The sequence below is a fragment of the Vanellus vanellus genome (genome assembly GCF_965231255.1).
Source record: "Vanellus vanellus genome assembly, chromosome: 2".
In the NCBI taxonomy this organism is placed as follows: domain Eukaryota; kingdom Metazoa; phylum Chordata; class Aves; order Charadriiformes; family Charadriidae; genus Vanellus; species Vanellus vanellus.
In genome coordinates this window covers 140879433-140899545 of record NC_138906.1, presented here as the reverse complement: position 1 = coordinate 140899545, position 20113 = coordinate 140879433, and the positions used below count along the sequence as shown (strand labels likewise).

General features: G+C 35.3%; 1 protein-coding gene across 3 annotated transcripts in view; it reads right to left on the bottom strand.

The window, feature by feature from the left end:
* Positions 1–20113, bottom strand: part of WWP1 (WW domain containing E3 ubiquitin protein ligase 1) — a 60686-nt gene that overhangs the window by 1993 nt on the left and 38580 nt on the right. For all 3 annotated transcript variants that reach the window (XM_082499074.1, XM_082499073.1, XM_082499075.1), the window contains 15 exons: positions 17852–18200; positions 15693–15788; positions 14874–15048; positions 12314–12368; positions 12135–12219; positions 11908–12036; positions 10923–10995; positions 10761–10832; positions 9626–9714; positions 6803–6962; positions 3951–4084; positions 3703–3843; positions 2227–2347; positions 1688–1792; positions 301–397 (listed from right to left, as the gene is read on the bottom strand). In XM_082499074.1, the coding sequence (XP_082355200.1) occupies positions 301–397; positions 1688–1792; positions 2227–2347; positions 3703–3843; positions 3951–4084; positions 6803–6962; positions 9626–9714; positions 10761–10832; positions 10923–10995; positions 11908–12036; positions 12135–12219; positions 12314–12368; positions 14874–15048; positions 15693–15788; positions 17852–18200 (1881 nt within the window). The remainder of the gene's footprint in view (positions 1–300; positions 398–1687; positions 1793–2226; positions 2348–3702; positions 3844–3950; positions 4085–6802; positions 6963–9625; positions 9715–10760; positions 10833–10922; positions 10996–11907; positions 12037–12134; positions 12220–12313; positions 12369–14873; positions 15049–15692; positions 15789–17851; positions 18201–20113) is intronic.

Sequence of the window (20113 nt, the reverse complement as noted above, 5' to 3'; positions counted from 1 at the left end):
AAGTGTAATCTGTTCCTTTTAAGTAGTACACGATATACACGTGACATAAGACACAACTCAGATACAGCAGAGAGAGCTCACTAGGTGCTACTCAATGTTACATGAATGTGAACATTCTTCTCATGGAAATGAGATAATTTCCTAAGCATTTATAAATATATTCATGGGATTTCTGACATAAAAAGCCCTTTTAGATCTAAACTGATGTACATGAAGTTCCTGCTATCTGTACACTTGCAACACGGTTCATTTGCCAATAGAACAGTTACAGTAAAAAAGTTTTGGTCGCCTTTTACTCACCCATAAGTTCAGCAAATCCACCCAGCGGTAATCTGCAAGTGCCAGTGACAAACTGCAGAAGTCGCATGCGAACCTCATTGTCTGTTTCTTTTACAAACTAGGCACAGAAATTCAAATTACTAAATAAAAATCTTTAACATAGTTGAAGAAGTTGAACATAAACCCCACGGGACTGTTGAAAAAGTATAATTCCATTTTAAAAGACACCATCTTAAGAACAGTTTACCTTTCTTGATTTCAGCAAAATTGGATAGAGGGAGAGGACAGTGATTTCAGATTATATACCCTGTCAACCATTACAGTGTGAAGGCTGGGAACAGCAAATAAGAAGAATCTCTATCTATTTTATTCTACACTAAAATATAAAACATGTCAATGGTTTATATAAAGACTATTGCCATTTTGATTAAACACAGCAATAGCCTAAGCCACAGGCTCTGGGTATTTCAAGACTGAAGTAAGTATTCCCTGCATGTGGCAGTCTCAGTGACAGAAAACACCATCCGTAACAGCTGCATCACTTTGTAAGGAAATTCACTGGGAAAGGGAAGAGGAACAAAAGAGAGAAGAGACGGAGAACATCTCAGTAAGAGAGGGGGCACTGGCAGAACTAAAATTTTGACTCAGAAAAACCTGGATAACAAAGTAAGTATTTTTGTTCTATAAATGTTGAAATCATATCCAAGTTACTTGAACTTCTGGTTAAGACTCTTTCAGTATCAAGCTTCTTAAAAAGAGATCACATCACCAGATCTTACATTATTCTGACAATATGAATAAGCTAGGAAATAATTGATTTGCATCGTTTTCTTACAGGAACTTTGTCAAAAGCATCTCTAAAATGGTGATTTGTCACAAGACAGGAACTGCATATCTATGACTTCTCTTTAGGAAAATTCATAGAAACTGAGAGCCCGTAGAGCATTTTTGGAGTTGTTTTTTTTTTTTAAATAATTCTTAGCCAACTTATTAAAATGTGACTTATAATCAGTCAGTGCTAGACTGGCAGAGTTAATAGGACAATAATAATAAATAAGATGTGGCATTTCAGATGTACAGGTGTTAGGACATATAACAACATTTAGAAGGTACATCACTGCTACAAATACAAAAAACTCTATCGTTGTATGATCAATAAGACGGACAAGATATAGAAACAATATCCGTGACCCAGCCATCCAAATGTAATGCAGGTATCTATCTGCCATTTCCCACCCTGAAATATGCTCCCTAAGAACCAGTAATCCTCCTTTCCTTCTCTGAAAAGAAAAAAGATAGGAAGCAGCAAGAACTTTCATTCAGATGGCATCCCTCCACTGCATATGTCATTTGTGTTACAAAACAAAGGAAAATCTAAAGTCGTCGGAAATTTTACTGACCAACATACCTGCCAGAACCATATGATCTGCTTGCTGTTCCTTGTATAATGACGATAAACGGTGTTCCTCTGCCAGTCTGCTAAATCAACTTCTTGCATACCACAGAGCATAACCTAGAAAAGAGAATGATTACTTGACACGAACGTCAAGTAATGTACGTGAAACTAAGCCATCACTATACACCAGAATCCACTTCTGTGCCATCTGCTACAAGGTAATTCTACCCGTCTAACACGGGTTTTAGGAAGTTTTCTATGATGAATTGATCTATCTGTGACTTCATATCCTGATCCTTTCATCAAAACTTGCAAAACACACTTTAATACTGAGGATGGAATTTAAAATTGCCAACTGCTGAACACCACAAAACACCAATTCAATAGATTTTCACCATGATTTACACCCACTGCTCCTATTAAATTCTCCATGTTCCAGAAGCTATCAAATGCAGCATGTCACAGATGAGAGATTCAATTGACCCATCCATTTAATCATTCCATATGTATTACATTTGCAAAAGGTAAACATGTTGAACAGAAAATCTCACCTCCAGCTCCTTTTCATCAAAATAGTGTAGCCACTGGAGAGGGACAACTTCATTAAAACCATCAAGAAAAGCTTTGGTTTGTTCTCTAACTCCCCGAGAAAATCGCCACTCAGCCATTAGCCTGGGATGGAAAAAACCCATAAATTAAACATCAATTATCACTCAACATGAAGAAGTTCAAACATATATGATTGTGTGTAGGTACACATGAGGTAACGCTTCCTACAATTTTACTTTCTTATACTGTATGATTCTATAGACTACAAGGGACCTACCATACTAACAAACTCAGACAACAGTAAAAGGAGCAAGATGTATTTAGATTACCGTTCCATTTAAAAAAAAAAATCTATGTATTATTATTCACCTTTCATTAACCAAAATTCATCAGCCTTTTCAGGAAAATAATGCTGCTTGGGCACTATGATTTTGTTATGGCAAAATTTGTTTTATCTTAGAAAGTGCATATTCCTAGTGTGTCAACAGTAGAAAAGAAAAATTTCCACAGATTTAAAAATACTCTGTTCTTGAGCAAAATACACTGTGTAGGCAGAGAATAATAAGAAATACTGTTGCTTATAATACCTATAACTATGGTTGCCCAATACTTCCAGCATAAGACTATTTCTAGCTTCAACAAATAGGAGTAATTTTCTGCTTTGAGCTTCTGATTTATGCTAAGAAATTTGAGGAAGAGGTAACGGTTTTTAGGTTTCAACTAAAATGGTCAAGCCACTTCTGAATAAACAAAGAAGACAATAAATATATATACGTACTATAATTATATATACATACTATAGAAACTATTTCACTGAGAAACTAAAGACTGCTAATTGAAGTGGAAACTTTATTTACAGCACTGGACATATCACAGAAAAGGATGTGTGTACATCTGCTTTTGAGATCACTCTGAATAGATAGATCAGAAATACAGGTTCAGAAAAAGAAAGGCAGTGATAAGATCAGGAGACAAGCAGGAAAAAGCAGCATCAGAGAACAAAGAGAAAAAATACTGTAAGTCACACCACGTTATACACCATTCTGAATTTCAGTTTCCACAATGACAGCAAAGTTCTGAGCAATTTTGAAGTCCTCTGTCAAATACATCTCTGCCCTCCACCTGGATCTGTTACCTGAAGCTACTGAAAATAGTTTTGCTCATTTTCAGTTTCAGCTGTTCTCTCACTGTACATGTTAATGACAAGACAGGTCATCTCTCTATCAGGACTTTTTTTTTTTTTTTTTTTGGGGGGGGGGGGAGGGGGTGGGGTGTCAGGGGAGAGGGAAGAGGGGTATAGGAGACACCAAAATGTACCAAGAGATCATGTGTACCAAGATACCAAAATGTACCAAGATACCATATCAATAATAGTCCGAAGGATTACTTAGTAATAATATACTGTGTCAAAAAAGACTAGAGTAACAGAAGAAATATGGAACACTTTTTTTCAACATCTACAATGTTTCAACACCTACCCAATATATTCTTCTTTGTTCTCCTCAGTTACCAAGATATTTGAACCTCCTGATTTCAGCTCATGTGAGGTTACTTTTCCTAAGAGTTCCATATCCACACAAAAGTACATTTCCAAGTTACACTCTTCGATGTTATTATCCCTAAATGAAAAGTTAAAAAAAAAAAAACCAAAGCACAATGAATGCTATATAAACCAAAAAAGTCTATAAAACATCAAACACCAAAAAAAAAAAAAAAATCTACAAACCTTATCCAGATTAAGGAGTTGTAAAATTCAGTATCAATAGATTCTAGGTCCTTAATAGTAAGCTTTTTGCTCAGCATTCGTTTGTAGAAAGGCAGAGAAAAACCAGTGTCAATAAATTTGCCGTGAAACAATGCCTGTTGAACAGAAAAAAGTCTGTTTAGCTTTTATTGAACTACTGAATTATTGAAGTATTTCTGGACTTGAATTCTTTTTTTCCTTTCTCCTTCAAATAATAAAAAGCACCAAGTAGCAGTAGCAGCTTGGTATTTAAAAAGAACAAAACACTACATTAAATGGGAAGGAAAAAAAAAAGATTAATTGACAAAATTTATCAAAGCATATGTTATCATTACAAGTTAGAAATTCTCTGATTACAAAAGAAACCTCTTATAAAAGGATGAAGCCTATGAAAAGAGGAAATTACTATTACAATGCTACTGCAGCTTGTAAAACAGTTTAAAAATGCAATCACAGACTGCTTCGGAAAGAGCTTTGGGAATCATAGGTGAGTAACAGAACTGAGAAATGAGATTCTCCTGCAAAAATGAAATTGAAAAAAAAAAACCAAAACATGGTCACACTTGTCTCACCACATGTGCAAAAAGGGTGTAAGCTCATTTCTAGTACTGAAGCACAGCATTACACACACACACAGTGTTAACCTCTATACTGACTCAGTCTGTCTGAGAGCTAACAGAGCACAGCTATAACTATGAAAACATTCCCCCCCCATCCTTATCAAGTGCACTTTTTTCACTAAAATACCTCTTTAAAAAATGCATCCTAAACATACACCATGTATGACATTCATTGCTTGTCCTTCCTTACAGCTGAAATTCTATAAGCAGAAGAGCCGATGTAATGGCCCATTTCCTCTAAAAAAGGCAAGACTCCATCTTTTTCCCTCACCTTCTAATTTTCCTCCTAAGGCTTACTCCAGAATGCATTTTCTTCTGCTTTAGGAGAGCCTAAAAAGGTTCTGTCAGAGGCATTTATTTATTTATTTATTTGTGTATTTATTTTTAAACTAGTTCATACTTCTCTTGGGAGAGCGAACTGATAGAAACGGAAAAATTAAATGTCAAGTGCAGCATCCAGCCATACAATTTCCTGCTTTTTTGCAAAAGTAAGTTCTTAAATAATCTCATTTAATGTCGATGATAATCTTACAGGAAAACATAAAAATTGTCTCAGCCAACCTCATTTGGCAGCTTTTTGTTACACAGTAAGATGTGTATTCTTTATGTTTAACCCCATTTCAGTCGAAAACATCTGTGGTTATTTCAGTACTTAAAACCAAAAGAAGTCTTTATGATCTGAAAATCACAACTATTTTAGTACTGTGGGAAGGACAGAAACTACAACTACACTTAAAAAGCCTGTCTAGACTCCTTAAAACGATTCCCGCTTACATTATTATCTGAGCTATTTTAAGCCACTAGAGGGTATCCCAAGATGTACTGCAGGAAGTGCCATCCATTAGAAACGATGAATATACTCAAATACTCAAATCTTGCAACTGACCACATTAGACACCTTTACACATCTCTCATTCTCTCTTTCTCCCCCCCTTAGAGAATTTAAAATAAAAATACAAAAATACTTCAGGAAATAAAAGTTGATCTTTTAATTACATCAAATACTTAAATTAAGTTCTTTTCTATGATCTGTAATTTTATGAAGTGGTTTTCCTAAAGGTAACATTTCAATTATGGATTTATCTTATGCACAAGATCAAAAATCACCGACTCAAAGAAACAGAATCTGGCTCTAGCACTGAATGGGCTTTATCACGTCTTCCTGCTAAATGGCATTACAGCTTGCTGAGGATTCTAAAAGAAAGGAAAAAGTTGACAGCTTATTGAAAGTGTTAACCCAATGAAATAAATTTTCATGACAGCACATAAATGTGGAACTTGGCCATAAAACCTTCGTAATCAAAGATGATAACATCAAAACTGAGCAAATTTGTTTGTCAAGAAGCATCTATAAGAAAAGCAAAACCAAGAAACCCCCCAAATCTAACTTATTTTAAGTCTGAAAGTATTTTTCCATTTATGTTACACTTTGCTTGTATTTATTTCAATTTCATACAAAAAGCCTGAACAACAAGAGAAGATGACAGTCTCTTCAGTCTGAAAATGCACTTTTATCTACTCTTTTTGGTTTCACTATTTATTCACCATGTTCAGGGATTTTGCTGTGGGCTACCTGTAGACATCATGATGATTATGTAGAAAGATGACTGTATCGCTACATGGAAGAAAAGAAAAGTGACAGAGCAGGAGTCCACTATAGAAACTTGACTCAGTGATACCGGACGAAGAAATGATACAACATGCTTTGTCAGCTTTCAGTTTAAGAGAAACCTGATGGCAGAGAATCAGCTCCCTGCCAGCTTCTGCTCTCCTTATTATCTGACCTTTGTATCCAAGACCATGCGTTTAAATTAAGGCTCAGTGTACTTCACAAAACATTTCTAAATATTTTTTTTTTTAATAGAGTAAGGACTACCAAGTCTAACAGAGGAGCCTTTTTCAGAAAATACTAGTCACATTTTTCAGAGCATCAGTATTCAGACACTCAATCAAACAGCAGTTTGCATGAAGTACACACACCCAATTGATAAAAACAAAATGTTATATTGAATGTCATATTAACTTCCATCACTACCCCAGGAAACTTGAGTGTGTAAGAGACTCTCAGGGAATATTTTGGCTCAATAATCTTACACACCTTAATCTTCAATTTCTAAGCAATTAATATAACCTTTAATAATTGTAAAAACAAATACTGTTCAGGAATAAATGTATAGCTACAGCAAATAATAAAACCTTAAAAATCTAACCTACCATGGCAATAAAGCGCCCAATGAAACAGAAATATGAAAGATGGTCAGGATTGATTGTTGATGCTGGATTTATCTGCAGGCAATAGTTGCTCTTGCCAGCATATTCAAATAGGCAGTACATAGGGTTCAGTACTTCATGGGAAAGCAAGAAAAACCATTCTCTAAGGAAAAAAACACATGTATACACATAAAAACCATCAAATACAGATGTTTATCACCATTCCCCTTAGGTAACTAGCAAAATGGTCAAAATATATGCAAACTTAGAAGAATAATATAAACAGTGCTGTATTAGAATCACAGAATAATATATGGCATTATACACTTCTTAAATATAAAAAAAATCATTATTAAAAATGATAATGTTAGAAAGTCATCGTTTCTAAAGTTTATAAATTATTGTTAACATTGTCACCCTGAACACACCCTTATAGCTGCATATTAGCAATATTTTTGCATACAGAGTCCTTGCCTCAACCAGTACACAGTATTTATCCTCTTCATGCCTGCTTTACTGCATACAACTCAAATCCTTACCCCAAAAAATTACAGATTATTCCACGGGCCATGCTTAAACAACCTAGGTAAAACAAAACAAAAAACCCAAACCACAGCACACCTTATTTGCTTTCCCAATCTGACAGCAGAACTCACACCGATTTACTGTGGTTTAACCATGCATCAGTTAAGCCACAGGACATGACCATGTGAAAATATATTTTTGTTGAGGTTTAACTAATACATGTTATTCACCCCTTTCATAGTTTCCAACTCTGTTGACCTGAAATAGTAATAGAATCAGGTATTTCAGTGTTAGAATAGCTGATTTTCAGAATATTTGTTGCTTTATAGTATTTGCATATAATCAGAGACCTCAGAAGCAGTCATATATACTCAGGAGCTTTTGTATCAGGCCCTAAAGGGGCCTGCAAAACCCCCTAAAAGTCTATCCTGTAATAATTGCAGGGACCGAATTCTATCTTGACTGCCTTTCGGCTGTCATATTTGAGAGGCATCTTTTCTATTCCTATATTTACCTGAGATTGGGGAACAGAAATTAGAAGTTTGCTGGCGTGTTTCTCCTAACAATTCTATGAAACTCAAGTCATGGATCATGATTTGCTCCAATACGCGTCCAACCCAAAGGCCAAGTAGAAAGAGTAAACAGAGAAAGGCAGCCAGGATACGATAACCCTAATGGGGTTTTGTGTATCTTTTAATAAGCATGAGAATGTTGTACAGCATTCTATGCAAGTTTTATAGTGCGACAATTATATTAACTCTGCATAGAAGCATCAGATTTAATAGGCATTTAAATTAGACCAAAGCCAGATAACAAGGGAGGAATCAACAAGATGTCATCAACAAGAAGTTTGCAGAAGCAATTAATTTTTCACATCAATAGCTAGAACTAGCCACAGGACATAGCATCAGATTGGTCCTGCTAAACACAAGGTAAAAATCTGGAGAGAATACTCAGTTTAGCCTGCTGAGAGACAAGTGATAAATCAGGTGCACCGGCTTTCTATATTTGTATTAATGCAGTATTACATTAGCAAGTCAGTACATGACCGTTTACTCATTGTCACTTAAGAATTCTCAGATCAAGTTACAATGAGATCCTTGCTGCTTCTCAATTTCCCACACAAAATCCTGGGCAAGACTTATTCCCCAAACTATGAAATTATACTGCTTATATATTTGTTATTTATATATGTATTCTGCTACTTTCTGTGACTAACACTCTTCAGTTAAATTATTCTAACATAGCTTCTTTGGAAGACTTTGTTTCTCTGGAAGAGATTGCCTGAACTCTCCTGGTTCCCATCCTATGCCTAGGGCCATCATGATAGGGACACCAACCAAACAAAACCCATGCAAAGCAAAAATTGCAATCCTCCCTGCAGTCACCCCTCAAAAGCCTATCAGATACTGTAATTCAGAAGCATAACCACCCACATATCCAAAGAAGCTCAACCTTCAGAGGCAAGCTTCCTTACGTACGAATACTACACATTTTCACTGAACCTCATTTTAACACAATAAGCTACATAAAACCAGAACAAAACTAAAACAGAACACCTTTACATTAAAAAAACAAGCAAACAAGAAAAATTCTGTGACCTGTGACTACTTCTAATTCCCTGGATCTGCAGTAATATTGACTTTTTCATGTTAATACATTTTCATCCATTTCAGTCAAGTAACCAGAAGCAGTAGTCGGTGGTTGTCTTCTATATGGTCAGCAGATGAAACACACTTTGTCTATGGTTTTCCTGTTACCAGATTTTCCCTGAGTTCCACTTCAGATTCTAGAAAAACTTGCAGTTTAGCTGTTTGCATTTCTGCCCAGCCTACATTGTTTGTGTGCCTGCTGTTACTTCATGCCTGCACTACTCTCCTCTTGTTTATGTCCTTTCTGTTCATATCAGCCCCAGTCTGGTGCTCACTTGTTTTTTGTTCCTAATAAGCAAAACACTTTATTTTTCTACAGTCCCCACTTCCAGGAAAGTTAATTAATTTTAATTAAGAAATTAACTCAGTCTAGAGCAATTAACTAGCATAAAAAAATTCCAATTTAAACATCAATCTTTGTCAAAGAACTGAGCAACCGAGATCACAGTTTTACTAATGGAAGGTTATAACCCGTAACAATAGCCAGTGCTGTCAATTCCACCTCCTTCATACATTAAGGGGAGCCAAAAAGGCAACCAGGGTCAGACTGCAAAAGCAAGCAGTTTCTCTGCCAACAGAATGACATTAGAAATCAAAGTTAGAGTGCTATTAAAAAAATAAAAACTATTTTAAACAAATTTTATTTTACCTTGCCAAGCCACCATAATCCAATCCTTCTTCTCCTCTGAATATAACATATAATCTTCTCCTCAAATCATAGGGTTTTAATGCCATAATCTATCAAAAAACACAAAAATTGTAGTTGTTGTAAATTACGCATTGTCAATACAATCGCTCCTTCTTATTCAGATTTTATTTAATTAATAGCCAAATGCCATATATGTCAAATGTTTACACAGATTCGGCAAGCCATTAGACTATCTCATGGAATATACAATCAATGAACTGCACACAAAAATACTAACTTGGGCTTAAAATCTTTGAGTAGCAGACTGCTAGCAAATGGGAGAGCATATCTTGAAAGTATCACTATAGGGTTTCCCTGTTCTTATACTCTTCTTAAGGCATTCATTATCATTAAAGGAAAACAGCCGAAAAGGCATTTCATCTGATATATTACAGATATTTTGTTTTAGGCAAATCACTTAAGTAATTTACTCTAATCCAAAATAAGTGTAATATACATTCATTAATAATAAACTTTTTACTTATAGAGAATCCCTCCCAAGAGGTTTTGATGTGACAGCAGCAGGAATTTTCATTGTTACAGAGGAAGAAGGAAGAAACATACACTGGCTGCAGACTGTAAGAGCTCAAGAACTGTAAGCTTGAATTGCACAGATTTAATGTTTGATGGACAAAGCAGGACACTAGTTTTAATTGGAGAAAACAACATTTTGTAATGTATGTAACCACACACAAGAATCAGAAAAGCAAATCCAATGTGGTTAAATTAATATGGTATGCAATGTGGTTAAACTGTGGAACTCTTTACCACAGGATGCTGTAGATGCAAAAAGTTCACAAGAGGAGCACAGACAAGCTCACAGAAGAGAAGTCCCTTGAGGACTATTAAAATACCCAGAAACCACATCAAGCTCAAGAAGCATTTCAATTGTAAACAGTTGGGAGCTGAAAGATCATTTGGTAAAAGTATTATATACATTACTTCTGTTCTTACAGCCTTCCCTAAGAATTCCCCTTTGGCTAACACCAGAGGAAGATTACTGTGCCTGAAGGAGCATTAGTCTGAACTCGCTATGGACATTTTTGTTCTTATGCTTTGTCTTGATAAACAAACACAACACTCTTTGCAGGCTTACTTGCTGGAAGGAATCCTCAAACAAAGTCTGTCTGGATACGTTGATTTTCACATGACTTGGCAGTGCATTAGACTGTAATCATAAGGCAATAATGTTAAGAGGCAGCACATATAAATGTAAATTCAAATAGTTTCAAAAAGTATATAATTACTTTATCAGTACCTGACACAAGTAACGGAAGTGAGCAAGTTTCCACCTAAAGCTACGCTCATAAGCAATCTGTGGCCCTTTATTTCTGTAAGGAAATATATTTGAGATTCATTAACCATACAGACACCACGCAGTACTTTCAATGCTAAACAGCAGCATGCAGATTTCAAAAATATACAAAAATTGTTATCATAAGATATGATCAGAAACAAAATGCAGTTGATGGTTTGGTCAGCCAGTCTTCCTTTCCACCCTCTTCTCTTTTTTTTTTTCCAGATGTTAGTCAATTTACCAAATTTGAAAAGAAAGTATTTCAAATCCCTATTAATAATGTAAAAATTACACAACAGCTAAAGGAAAGATACCTAATTTATTGTCTTTGCTGAGAGAAAGACTGCTAGATTAGGCTTCATAAATTCAGCTGCTTGTGGAACTATGAAGGAATTTCTAGTACAATACTCTATAGGCTCTTTGAATGAAAGGTCATCAACCTGTCATCAGAAGTAAACCCTACCCTACATAAAAGACATTAAGACAGTAACCTGGTTTGAGATAGAACAAAACCAATTTTCCTTTTCAGCAACTACAGGTTGGGTCAAAACTTCTGAGCAAACTATTTTTTAACAGATCTGCATGTAAAATTTTTGAAAAGTATTTAGAACTACTTTGTCTAGACATTAATGTTGCAACTCTTACTTACATCAATTCAATATTCAAGTTTACCTCACTTCCCCTCTCTATTTATAAAACAATTACAATATTGATATTTGAAAAGTGTATAAAAACTACTGAACCTTAGAGTAGCACAGCAAAGTGTGTCATAGATAAACGGACAATTAAAGCTTAAAAATAGATTAATTTTACAGGACAACAATTTGTTCATAATTTAGTGCTCAATTCCAGCTAAAAGTATAGATTGTCTTCTAGTGTGAAAAGACTTCATTATTAAACCAGAACAAGTTAAAACATTAAAAAATATGCTTAATTTCTCACTTACACAGAAGATTTCCCAGTACGAGGATCATTGAAGGTCGTGGTTCTTGTATTATGGTCAACAAAGTATCTGACACCTTCTCTGGTATATCTGATTTCCCAGCCCTCTGGAAGAGGGTCCTCATTTTGTAAACTGCAGAAGAAATTGCAGACAGTACTTTTTCCCCCATATCATGACATAAAAGAATTAAGCAAGATCTTTTTATCTGCCCAGTCAATATACACACCTACCCTTGAGTTCGAGGGTCTTCCCACTGTGTTGTCTTTGTGTTATGATTTACAAAATACACCCTGTCATTTGAATCCACTCTCCTTTCTAGTGGGAAAAAAGAAAAAAAAACACTATACAACAATTGCATTCCAAGTTTCTGTAACTGTCACTTCCTGAAATCAACAGATAATTAACCTACCCCAACCTGGTGGTAAAGGCCCAAGTGGATCATTTTCTGCTGACAACATAGAAGCCTATTTAAAAAAAAGAGGACATTCAATTAGGCCAAATATTATTCATGTTTTTTTTCCTTATTGTGTTTTAATATTACCACTAGTTCCGAAGACTATCCTTTCTGAAAAAACATCACGCCACTTTTAGTTTGTTTTTGTGAAGAAACATAGATTCCATGATAATAAGATATAATTTGTGCACTTGCCTACTTGCCTCCACTGTTTCCAACCCAAGGTACCCTCCCTTTCCCTTCCTACAGCAAACTTAAAAAAAGAGTCAGTGGTCTTAAAGTTGTACAGTTCGTAGAAGTTTTGCGGAAGCACGTATAAGCAGATAAGCACAATGTTCTTGCTTAAGAACATGCTCTACCATAAGAAACATTTCCAACCACAGTGATTACTGCCAACATAGGGTTTTTTGCTTCCTCAATACACGATGTCTTCCCTGGACGTTTGGCTATTATCAGAGTTTGTCATTCTCTGCAAATGCAGCTGCATTCATTAAAATATGCAGGTGGTTAAAATTATACCAACATACAGTAAGGTTAAAAGGAATAAAAAAAAGTAAAAAAAAAAAACAAAACAGATTAAATCATTATGTAAAAGCATACTGAGCTCATAATATACTGTAACCTTGCAGAAGTCACTACCAGCTCCCAAGAATACAAAGCATAGGAAAAGTAAAGTGTAAAAGGGTAAAAGGCAGAAATCCCCCAGACTGCAGAATCCATACTCCGATTTCTAACTAAAAGCATCCACTCCCTAAAATTTTTTGGACACTAAGATTATTTTTTTTTTTGTGCAGAATGGAATTTTGATATATGGTAACAAATCTACATTTTCCAAAGAGTATCTTAAGGATCGCTTTGCTGCTAATACTGCTTTATACAGCACTTGCAATCCGAAAGTCTCAAATCCCCTCAAGAGTTTACAATAGCAAATTCAGGCAAAAAAAGAGCTACAATATTTTTCCTGTGAAACAGAGCAAGGATCAAAAGAAAATGCAATATTTACAATCCAAATCAAGCTGCCTCTTTGTTTCAGCCACCAGCTATGAGATGTGAACAGAGAATTATCATTATCTCAGCAGCAAAGGCAGTTAGCCTTTTCTGCTTCTGGAAACTATACAGTCACAATGACCCCGTAACTAAAGACTTCGCTGTGGTGAGTATAAAAAGAATAGCGCACAACAGAAAATGCTGTCTGCCAAAGAACTGAATGGTGGCATGATTCGGAGATTTCCAATCATCTTAATAGGTCCAAGGGTTTGTGTGTGGCTGCCAGCTAATGCATATTTAACAGAACACACTGAAACACTAGGCAGTGGCATAGGATGAGCCAGATTCGATACCAAAAGGAGCACAATGTATTAACCCAGGTAAAAATAAAAGTAACTAAAATAACTATGTCTATCTATTTTTCTTCCTTCACGTAGTTTAGCTTTGACCATTCAAGGTAAATGAAACATTCTCTTACTCATTAAATGTATTAATTCATTTTTCCCAAAAAATAAATTACAATCTCACTTATAAACTGCATAAGCCAGAGTCAGAGGAAGAAAAGTTAGCTGCAGTTTGTAGTTCTATCTTTCTCTAATTGCATAAGATAAATTGACTTTGATGCACAGCTCCAGGAGTTAAGAAAATCAGTGGTGATGCATATTTCTGCTATTGCTACTGATGAGATATAATGTCTAATTATATAATGAGAGGCTGATAACTGTTAAATGTAAGAATACTGCAGTATCCTTTACTTCAGAGAAGTACCCGAATAAAGTCCATCAAATTCAAAGCAAAGTTAGGTCTGCAGATGCATAGAGTCCTCGTCCAGTGAAGCTGTTAAAGACTTGTACTTCAATGTTTTCTTCTTTAAAACACTCCAGCTTTGCTACGTATCACTTAAAAAGTCTCTGGGATTGGATCTTGTTTTAAGAGACCAAGCACAATTCTTTAAGTGGACTGTTTAGAATGACAGTAACATGCAGGAACCATCATTCTTAACTATGAAAAAGCAACTACCCAGAAAAAGCAACATCCAGTCATAGATGGAAAAATTATATTTTGTTCCGGCAGAAGTTAGTCAGCAACTATCTGAGAGAAATGGAAAACCAAGTAGGAAATTCCAGAGCTGAACCAGGTGCATAAGCTTCAAAATGAGCTCAAAGCAAGAATTGTCACCTGTACAAATGAATGACTCCTCGTCACTAAAACAGTTTTGAAGGCTGTTTAATGTTCAAAATGCCCATAACTCGGCATTTGCATTCCTTTTCAGTTAAGGGACCGCTTCAGTTTTACCTCTTACTACTGTAATTAAAATTCTTAAGTATCATGCAGCACACAAGGCTCAAGTTACTTTTTGCCTTTAAGGACAATTTTTGTTAACATTTTTTAACAGAAACAGAATCTGAATTACTGATGCCAAACGTCTCATAACACATATGATTGAATAGTTTTACAATCACTTCAGAAAAAGTTAAAAAACAAAAAGTACCTCTCTACTCATTTCTAAATTTTATGTAAAAGTTACCGAATAGAGGTATCGTTGGTTAAATTGTTGCATAGCTCCCTGCAGCTGATTCCGTTGAGATTGCCATTGCTCAAAGTTCCTGACTGATTCCATTGTTGGTCGCTGCCATGTTGTTGTTCTGGTGTTGTGGTCCACATAGTAAACTCTCCCACGATCATCAACTCTTCTTTCCCAGCTTTCAAGAAACACAAATGTTAACAGCTAAATTTTTCAGTAATATTACATAAATAATTTTCTCTTTATGCTAATTTCCTAGACGGTACTTGAATGAAGTACTGGAGTCACAGGCATGATTTTAGTTTCTAAAGTACACAAGTACTCCCCAACTTTATTGGCAGAAGGACAACCATACCGAGCAAACACAGACTTCAAGCAATAGCATGCTCAGCTCTCTGTCACCTCATTTTTAACTTTGCAAATTCCTGTGATGATAAGCAATGTTGGCAGATTTCACAGAAAACACTCTGCCAGGAAATCTGAGGTTTGGAACCAGCATGCTACACCTAGTGGTGCCACCTAAATAAAGGTGGCCAAATGTGCATTATTTAATGCTTAAGTTTTAAAGGATGAACAAAATAATTTAGTAGCTGTATTTGAACAAACAATGAGAACAAGTGACATATACTGTGCCAACATTCCTACAACAATAGCTGCAATTAATATAATTCTAAATTAACTGAAAGCTAGAATTTCTTAATAGATGATGTATAATGCAGTTTCGATGAGCTGCTTATAAAAGCCGGTATTTTTCCTACACCTAACAAACAAATAAGTAGTACTTTTATGATATTTAAATAATAAAAAAAAAGTCTACGTTACCCAGGAGGTAAGGGCTGTGGTCTTTCCCATGTTGTAGTTCGTGTGTTGTGATCAACATAATAAGTTCTACCATGAGGATCCTTTCTTTGCTCCCACCTTCAAGACAATAAGACTTTCATGTAAGTCAAGGTGAAAATGCTTCCTTAGGACTTATTTCTCACTAAGCCAAAAAAGTACCTTGGTACTGAATGAAAATACTATGATCCAAAACTTATTCTGAAACACCAAAGAAAACTGACATTAGAATACAAATCAGTGACTTTCTCCTTGAACTGATATCACCATAAAGACTTCTTTAATGGACTTGGTACATAAAATGAGCATACATCAATATTCACAAGCATTTTCAAATTCTATTTAAGATATCTGAAAACAAAGTCAATTAATTATCTGCTCAAGGCTTGGATGCCAAAATAACCTCATTCAAAAACTGCTTAGAGATGCATTCTTTACATCGCCTCTCAAAAAAAGTTGTTGTTTACATTTTGAACCACTGTTCCCTATATCTAACCAAAAACAGGATCTTTCAGACTGAACCTGAAGTGTGTCCTATAAGATGGTTTTCCTGTGTTTCTATTTTCTATCATGTAAATTCTCTATCTGATATCCATGGGTATTATTTTTTCAGTTTTAGTTGCAAAGCAAACCCACACTGAAGATGGAGAGAGGACCAAACATTAAAAATAACTGAAGTTTCATGCTGCTGAGAACTGCCATAATGCAATAAACGTTACTTAAAAATGGGAGAGGAAACCAGGATAAATGTTAGACAAAAAGCTGAACCCATTGCTTGCATTAGATATATGATTGTTTTTCTCGTATACATAATTAATTAGCTCATAAAAACTTAGGCAGAACACTTGCCTGCTACTCATAGAATTTGATGTGCATTCCCTCACTACTACAAAGTATCTTATAAAACTACAAAATGTTCTCTGCAGTTCAAGAGATTAAATGCTAAGGTTACAAGAAGATAAGAAAGGAGCAGCAGCATGCTACAGAGTTACTAGGGCTAAACATAATGGAGACTCAATTACATTTGGGTGATGAGGGTTGCAGGGAAACAAACAAAAAAAAAAAAATAGTGTGCACTAGGCGTGGAACTCATGACCCCATCCTCAATAGGAAAGCATGTAATTTAAAAAAAAAAAAAAAAAAAAAAAAGTGTGAGTGGAGGAGAGTTGACCACAGGATCTCCCACCTATAAAGAGCTTCCATTGTCAAAGCATCTGAAAATAAAAAACTTTGTAACTTTTCCTCAACAATATATATACAATATTTCTATGTTTTAGGTTATTGTTTTCATGTTTATTCAACTGTGGAAACTCAAGTGAAGTGTCACTAATAACTTACTGAACCTCCTTCACAGAGAGCAGGTACAAGACAGGCTCTCTGAAAGATCAGCTACAATGACACAAGGTATATACACTCTGGGTTAAGAAACAATTTCTGGGTTCAGAAAATGCTAAAATACTTAATATTTAGAATATTATGGAAATGCCAGTATTTCCCATTAGTTACTGAAGAGATCTTTTCACCCAAACAAGGAAGCATCTACGAAAAAATTTAAGATCAATACATAATTGGAGCATGCACTATATTTTTCATTTTCATTTCATTAATTTTGCATTTAAGGTTTAGGACTGCAGAAGTATTTTCTAACAGTCTAGTAGAATTAAAAGTTTCTAGCTATTCTGAGTGCATACTGAGTTCAAATCTGTATTTTTATCTATAATATTATCGATCTCATTGTTACACAGCAAACACCTACAAGTATTTCTAGACTATTGTATTAATTTTCACTCCTCTGTATTTTGGTACCTACTACATTCGCATAGTTTAAGAACCAAAGGAGTAACAGATTATCACCCAAATAAGTTTGAATATATCAAATGAAAAGTCTTCATGTCCATAATGCCCAAGAGTTTGTCTGTTTAGATTACAATACTGTCTCAGCAAATCAGTTATCAGCTGTTACTTTCTGGGACAAGAGCTACTAGCCAGTTACAGCAGCAGTACTAACCCCATTTTAGATCACATAACTCCATCTCAGCCAGCTGACCTGCATTTGGCAATCCCAGTATAGAATTAAATTTCTGTTTCTTTATATGCATGTTCAGACGTAACATAATTATAGTATTAAAATCAAGCCCACATACCCTGGTGGCAAAGGTTCTGTACTGGCATTACCAGGCTGCTGTCTTACAGGTTCTGCAGCTGCACTTGAGGTGGAGGAGGATTCCCTTGGTTTTGCTGCATCTGCTGCTGTACTGTTTCTAGCATTAGGTTGAGCACAGTCTGTTGCAGCTGTAGGTTCTAGTCCAGCAGACACAGTAGGTAACGCAGAAGTGTGGCTTTCAGAACAACTAGTTGCTTCTGTTGTTGACTGAGGTTCTGCTGTAGTGTTAGTGCAATCTGAAGACACGGGAGCTTCGACTGAACCTATCGGAGCCTCAGAGACAGAAGAATTACCAGCTTCTGGTGCAGAGGCAGATGACTCGCCATTAACTGAGAAATGGGAAGAAAGAACATTTGTGTATCAGAATCTGATGAGATTTACTTTTCGAATGACCAACTTTTGGACTAAACAACATGGAAAGAATATGTTTAAGTCGCACCTATATGCCATAAGCAGCATTTTTGTCTAAGATGACAAAAAGTCACAATGCACCTGCCTCGGTTAAAGCTGTAATTAAAATTTACAGTCTGCAAGCCAATCTCTATACTTCCCTGCTGAGGTAATTTCTTAGTTTTCACATATTTTGGTCAATTCAACGTTACACCTTACTCTTTAGATTAGCAAAAGGTACCATCTGCTTCCCACAAAACAGTACTCCTTTATTTGCTTTGAAACTTTGAACTTGTATCAACTTCAAAAGAGAATCTTAATTAGTACAACATGAAGGAAAAATATTGAGATAAATAACTATGAAATTTGGAAAACAAAGAGACGGTTCTTACAGATTATTTTTTTTTCCTTTTTCAGATTTGAAGTACAGAATCCTACAATTAAGCAAAAACCACTCATGTGTGACTTGGAAAAAGAGATCCCCCTCCAAAAGTGGGATTAAAATACAAAAATTAGTATTTGGCTAATGTTTTAACTTATGTCATTCAATGACTGACAAAAAATATTTTAGCATCACAAAGTAAATCGATTTCTGTCTTTTAAAGAACAATACAAATGTCATCCAACTCAAGCAAGCATAATCTCATAAAAGGTTTAAAGTAGGCATGGATTTAGCAGGAAGGGGGGGTTAAGAAGGCATTATTACTCCCAAGCCCACTTGGCCAACAATACATCAATATCAATCAACTGCAGAGCTTAACAGAACAGTAGCTGAGCACAACAAGATATTGTCTTAGGCAAGCAAAATCAGGTACGGCAGCCAGTAGGACCCTCATTAAAAGTCAAGGCCCTACTAAAAGCAGCGCAACATCATTCACAGCTTTCAATTTCTGCACCGCTAAACCAACACCAGACAGTGGCAATTCTATTTTAACTCACCAGTTTGTACCTATTATAGAGTTGGAACTATTTTTCCACAAGACTACATAAAATACGCGACATAGACTTCAAGTAATTTTCTATCTAACAGCATACTATCACCTTACCATTCTAAGGACGGAGGTCAATACAATTGCTCTATGCTTATAACCTTATTGATACAGATTTGCAAAGTTTAACCCTAGCGTAGTGCCTATAAAATGCTGTTCCATCATTTTAAAGAGTTCATTTACTTTAATTCTGTACAACACTTTCACAAACTAAAAAATCAGCTAGATTCTACCTATTACTTGCAATATGTATATAAAGTCAGCAATCTCTTGCCTTCCCAGGTGGTCAGAAAAGCAGATCAAAGAATTACAAACAATAAACCTGTCATCAGCAACGTATTTAAATTAGCAAGTCAGATTCTTTGAGAAATTATCACTGGGTCATAAATATTTTCTTGATATGTATAATGATAAGCACGAGTGATCAGGCAGCAGCAGATTTATAAGATCTGTAAAGGCTTTGCTTTTTGAACTCAACTATTCCAGGGTAACACATCACTACTTCCAGCTCTTGCAAAACAGGTTAACTACATTAAGACATGTCAAGACTTTGTATTATTCCAAGCAAATGTAAAGCATGACATTTAAAAAAATAATCATAACTAGAGACAATCTGATCAAGTTTCTTCACAATTCTGCTTTAACTTGCAAGAATTTCACTTAAATATTAGGAAAAAAGCCAATGGAAATTTCAGCTTTCATTAAAAAAAATTCAATTCATCCCCATGAAAGAGTGAATGGGATTACATAATGAAGTTAGAAGCAAAATAACTGACAAATCATCAGCTCTTTTAGTAAGCTGATCTCCAAAACAGATCTATAAAACATTACATCAGCCAATTACTTCACAATTAGATCTAAAC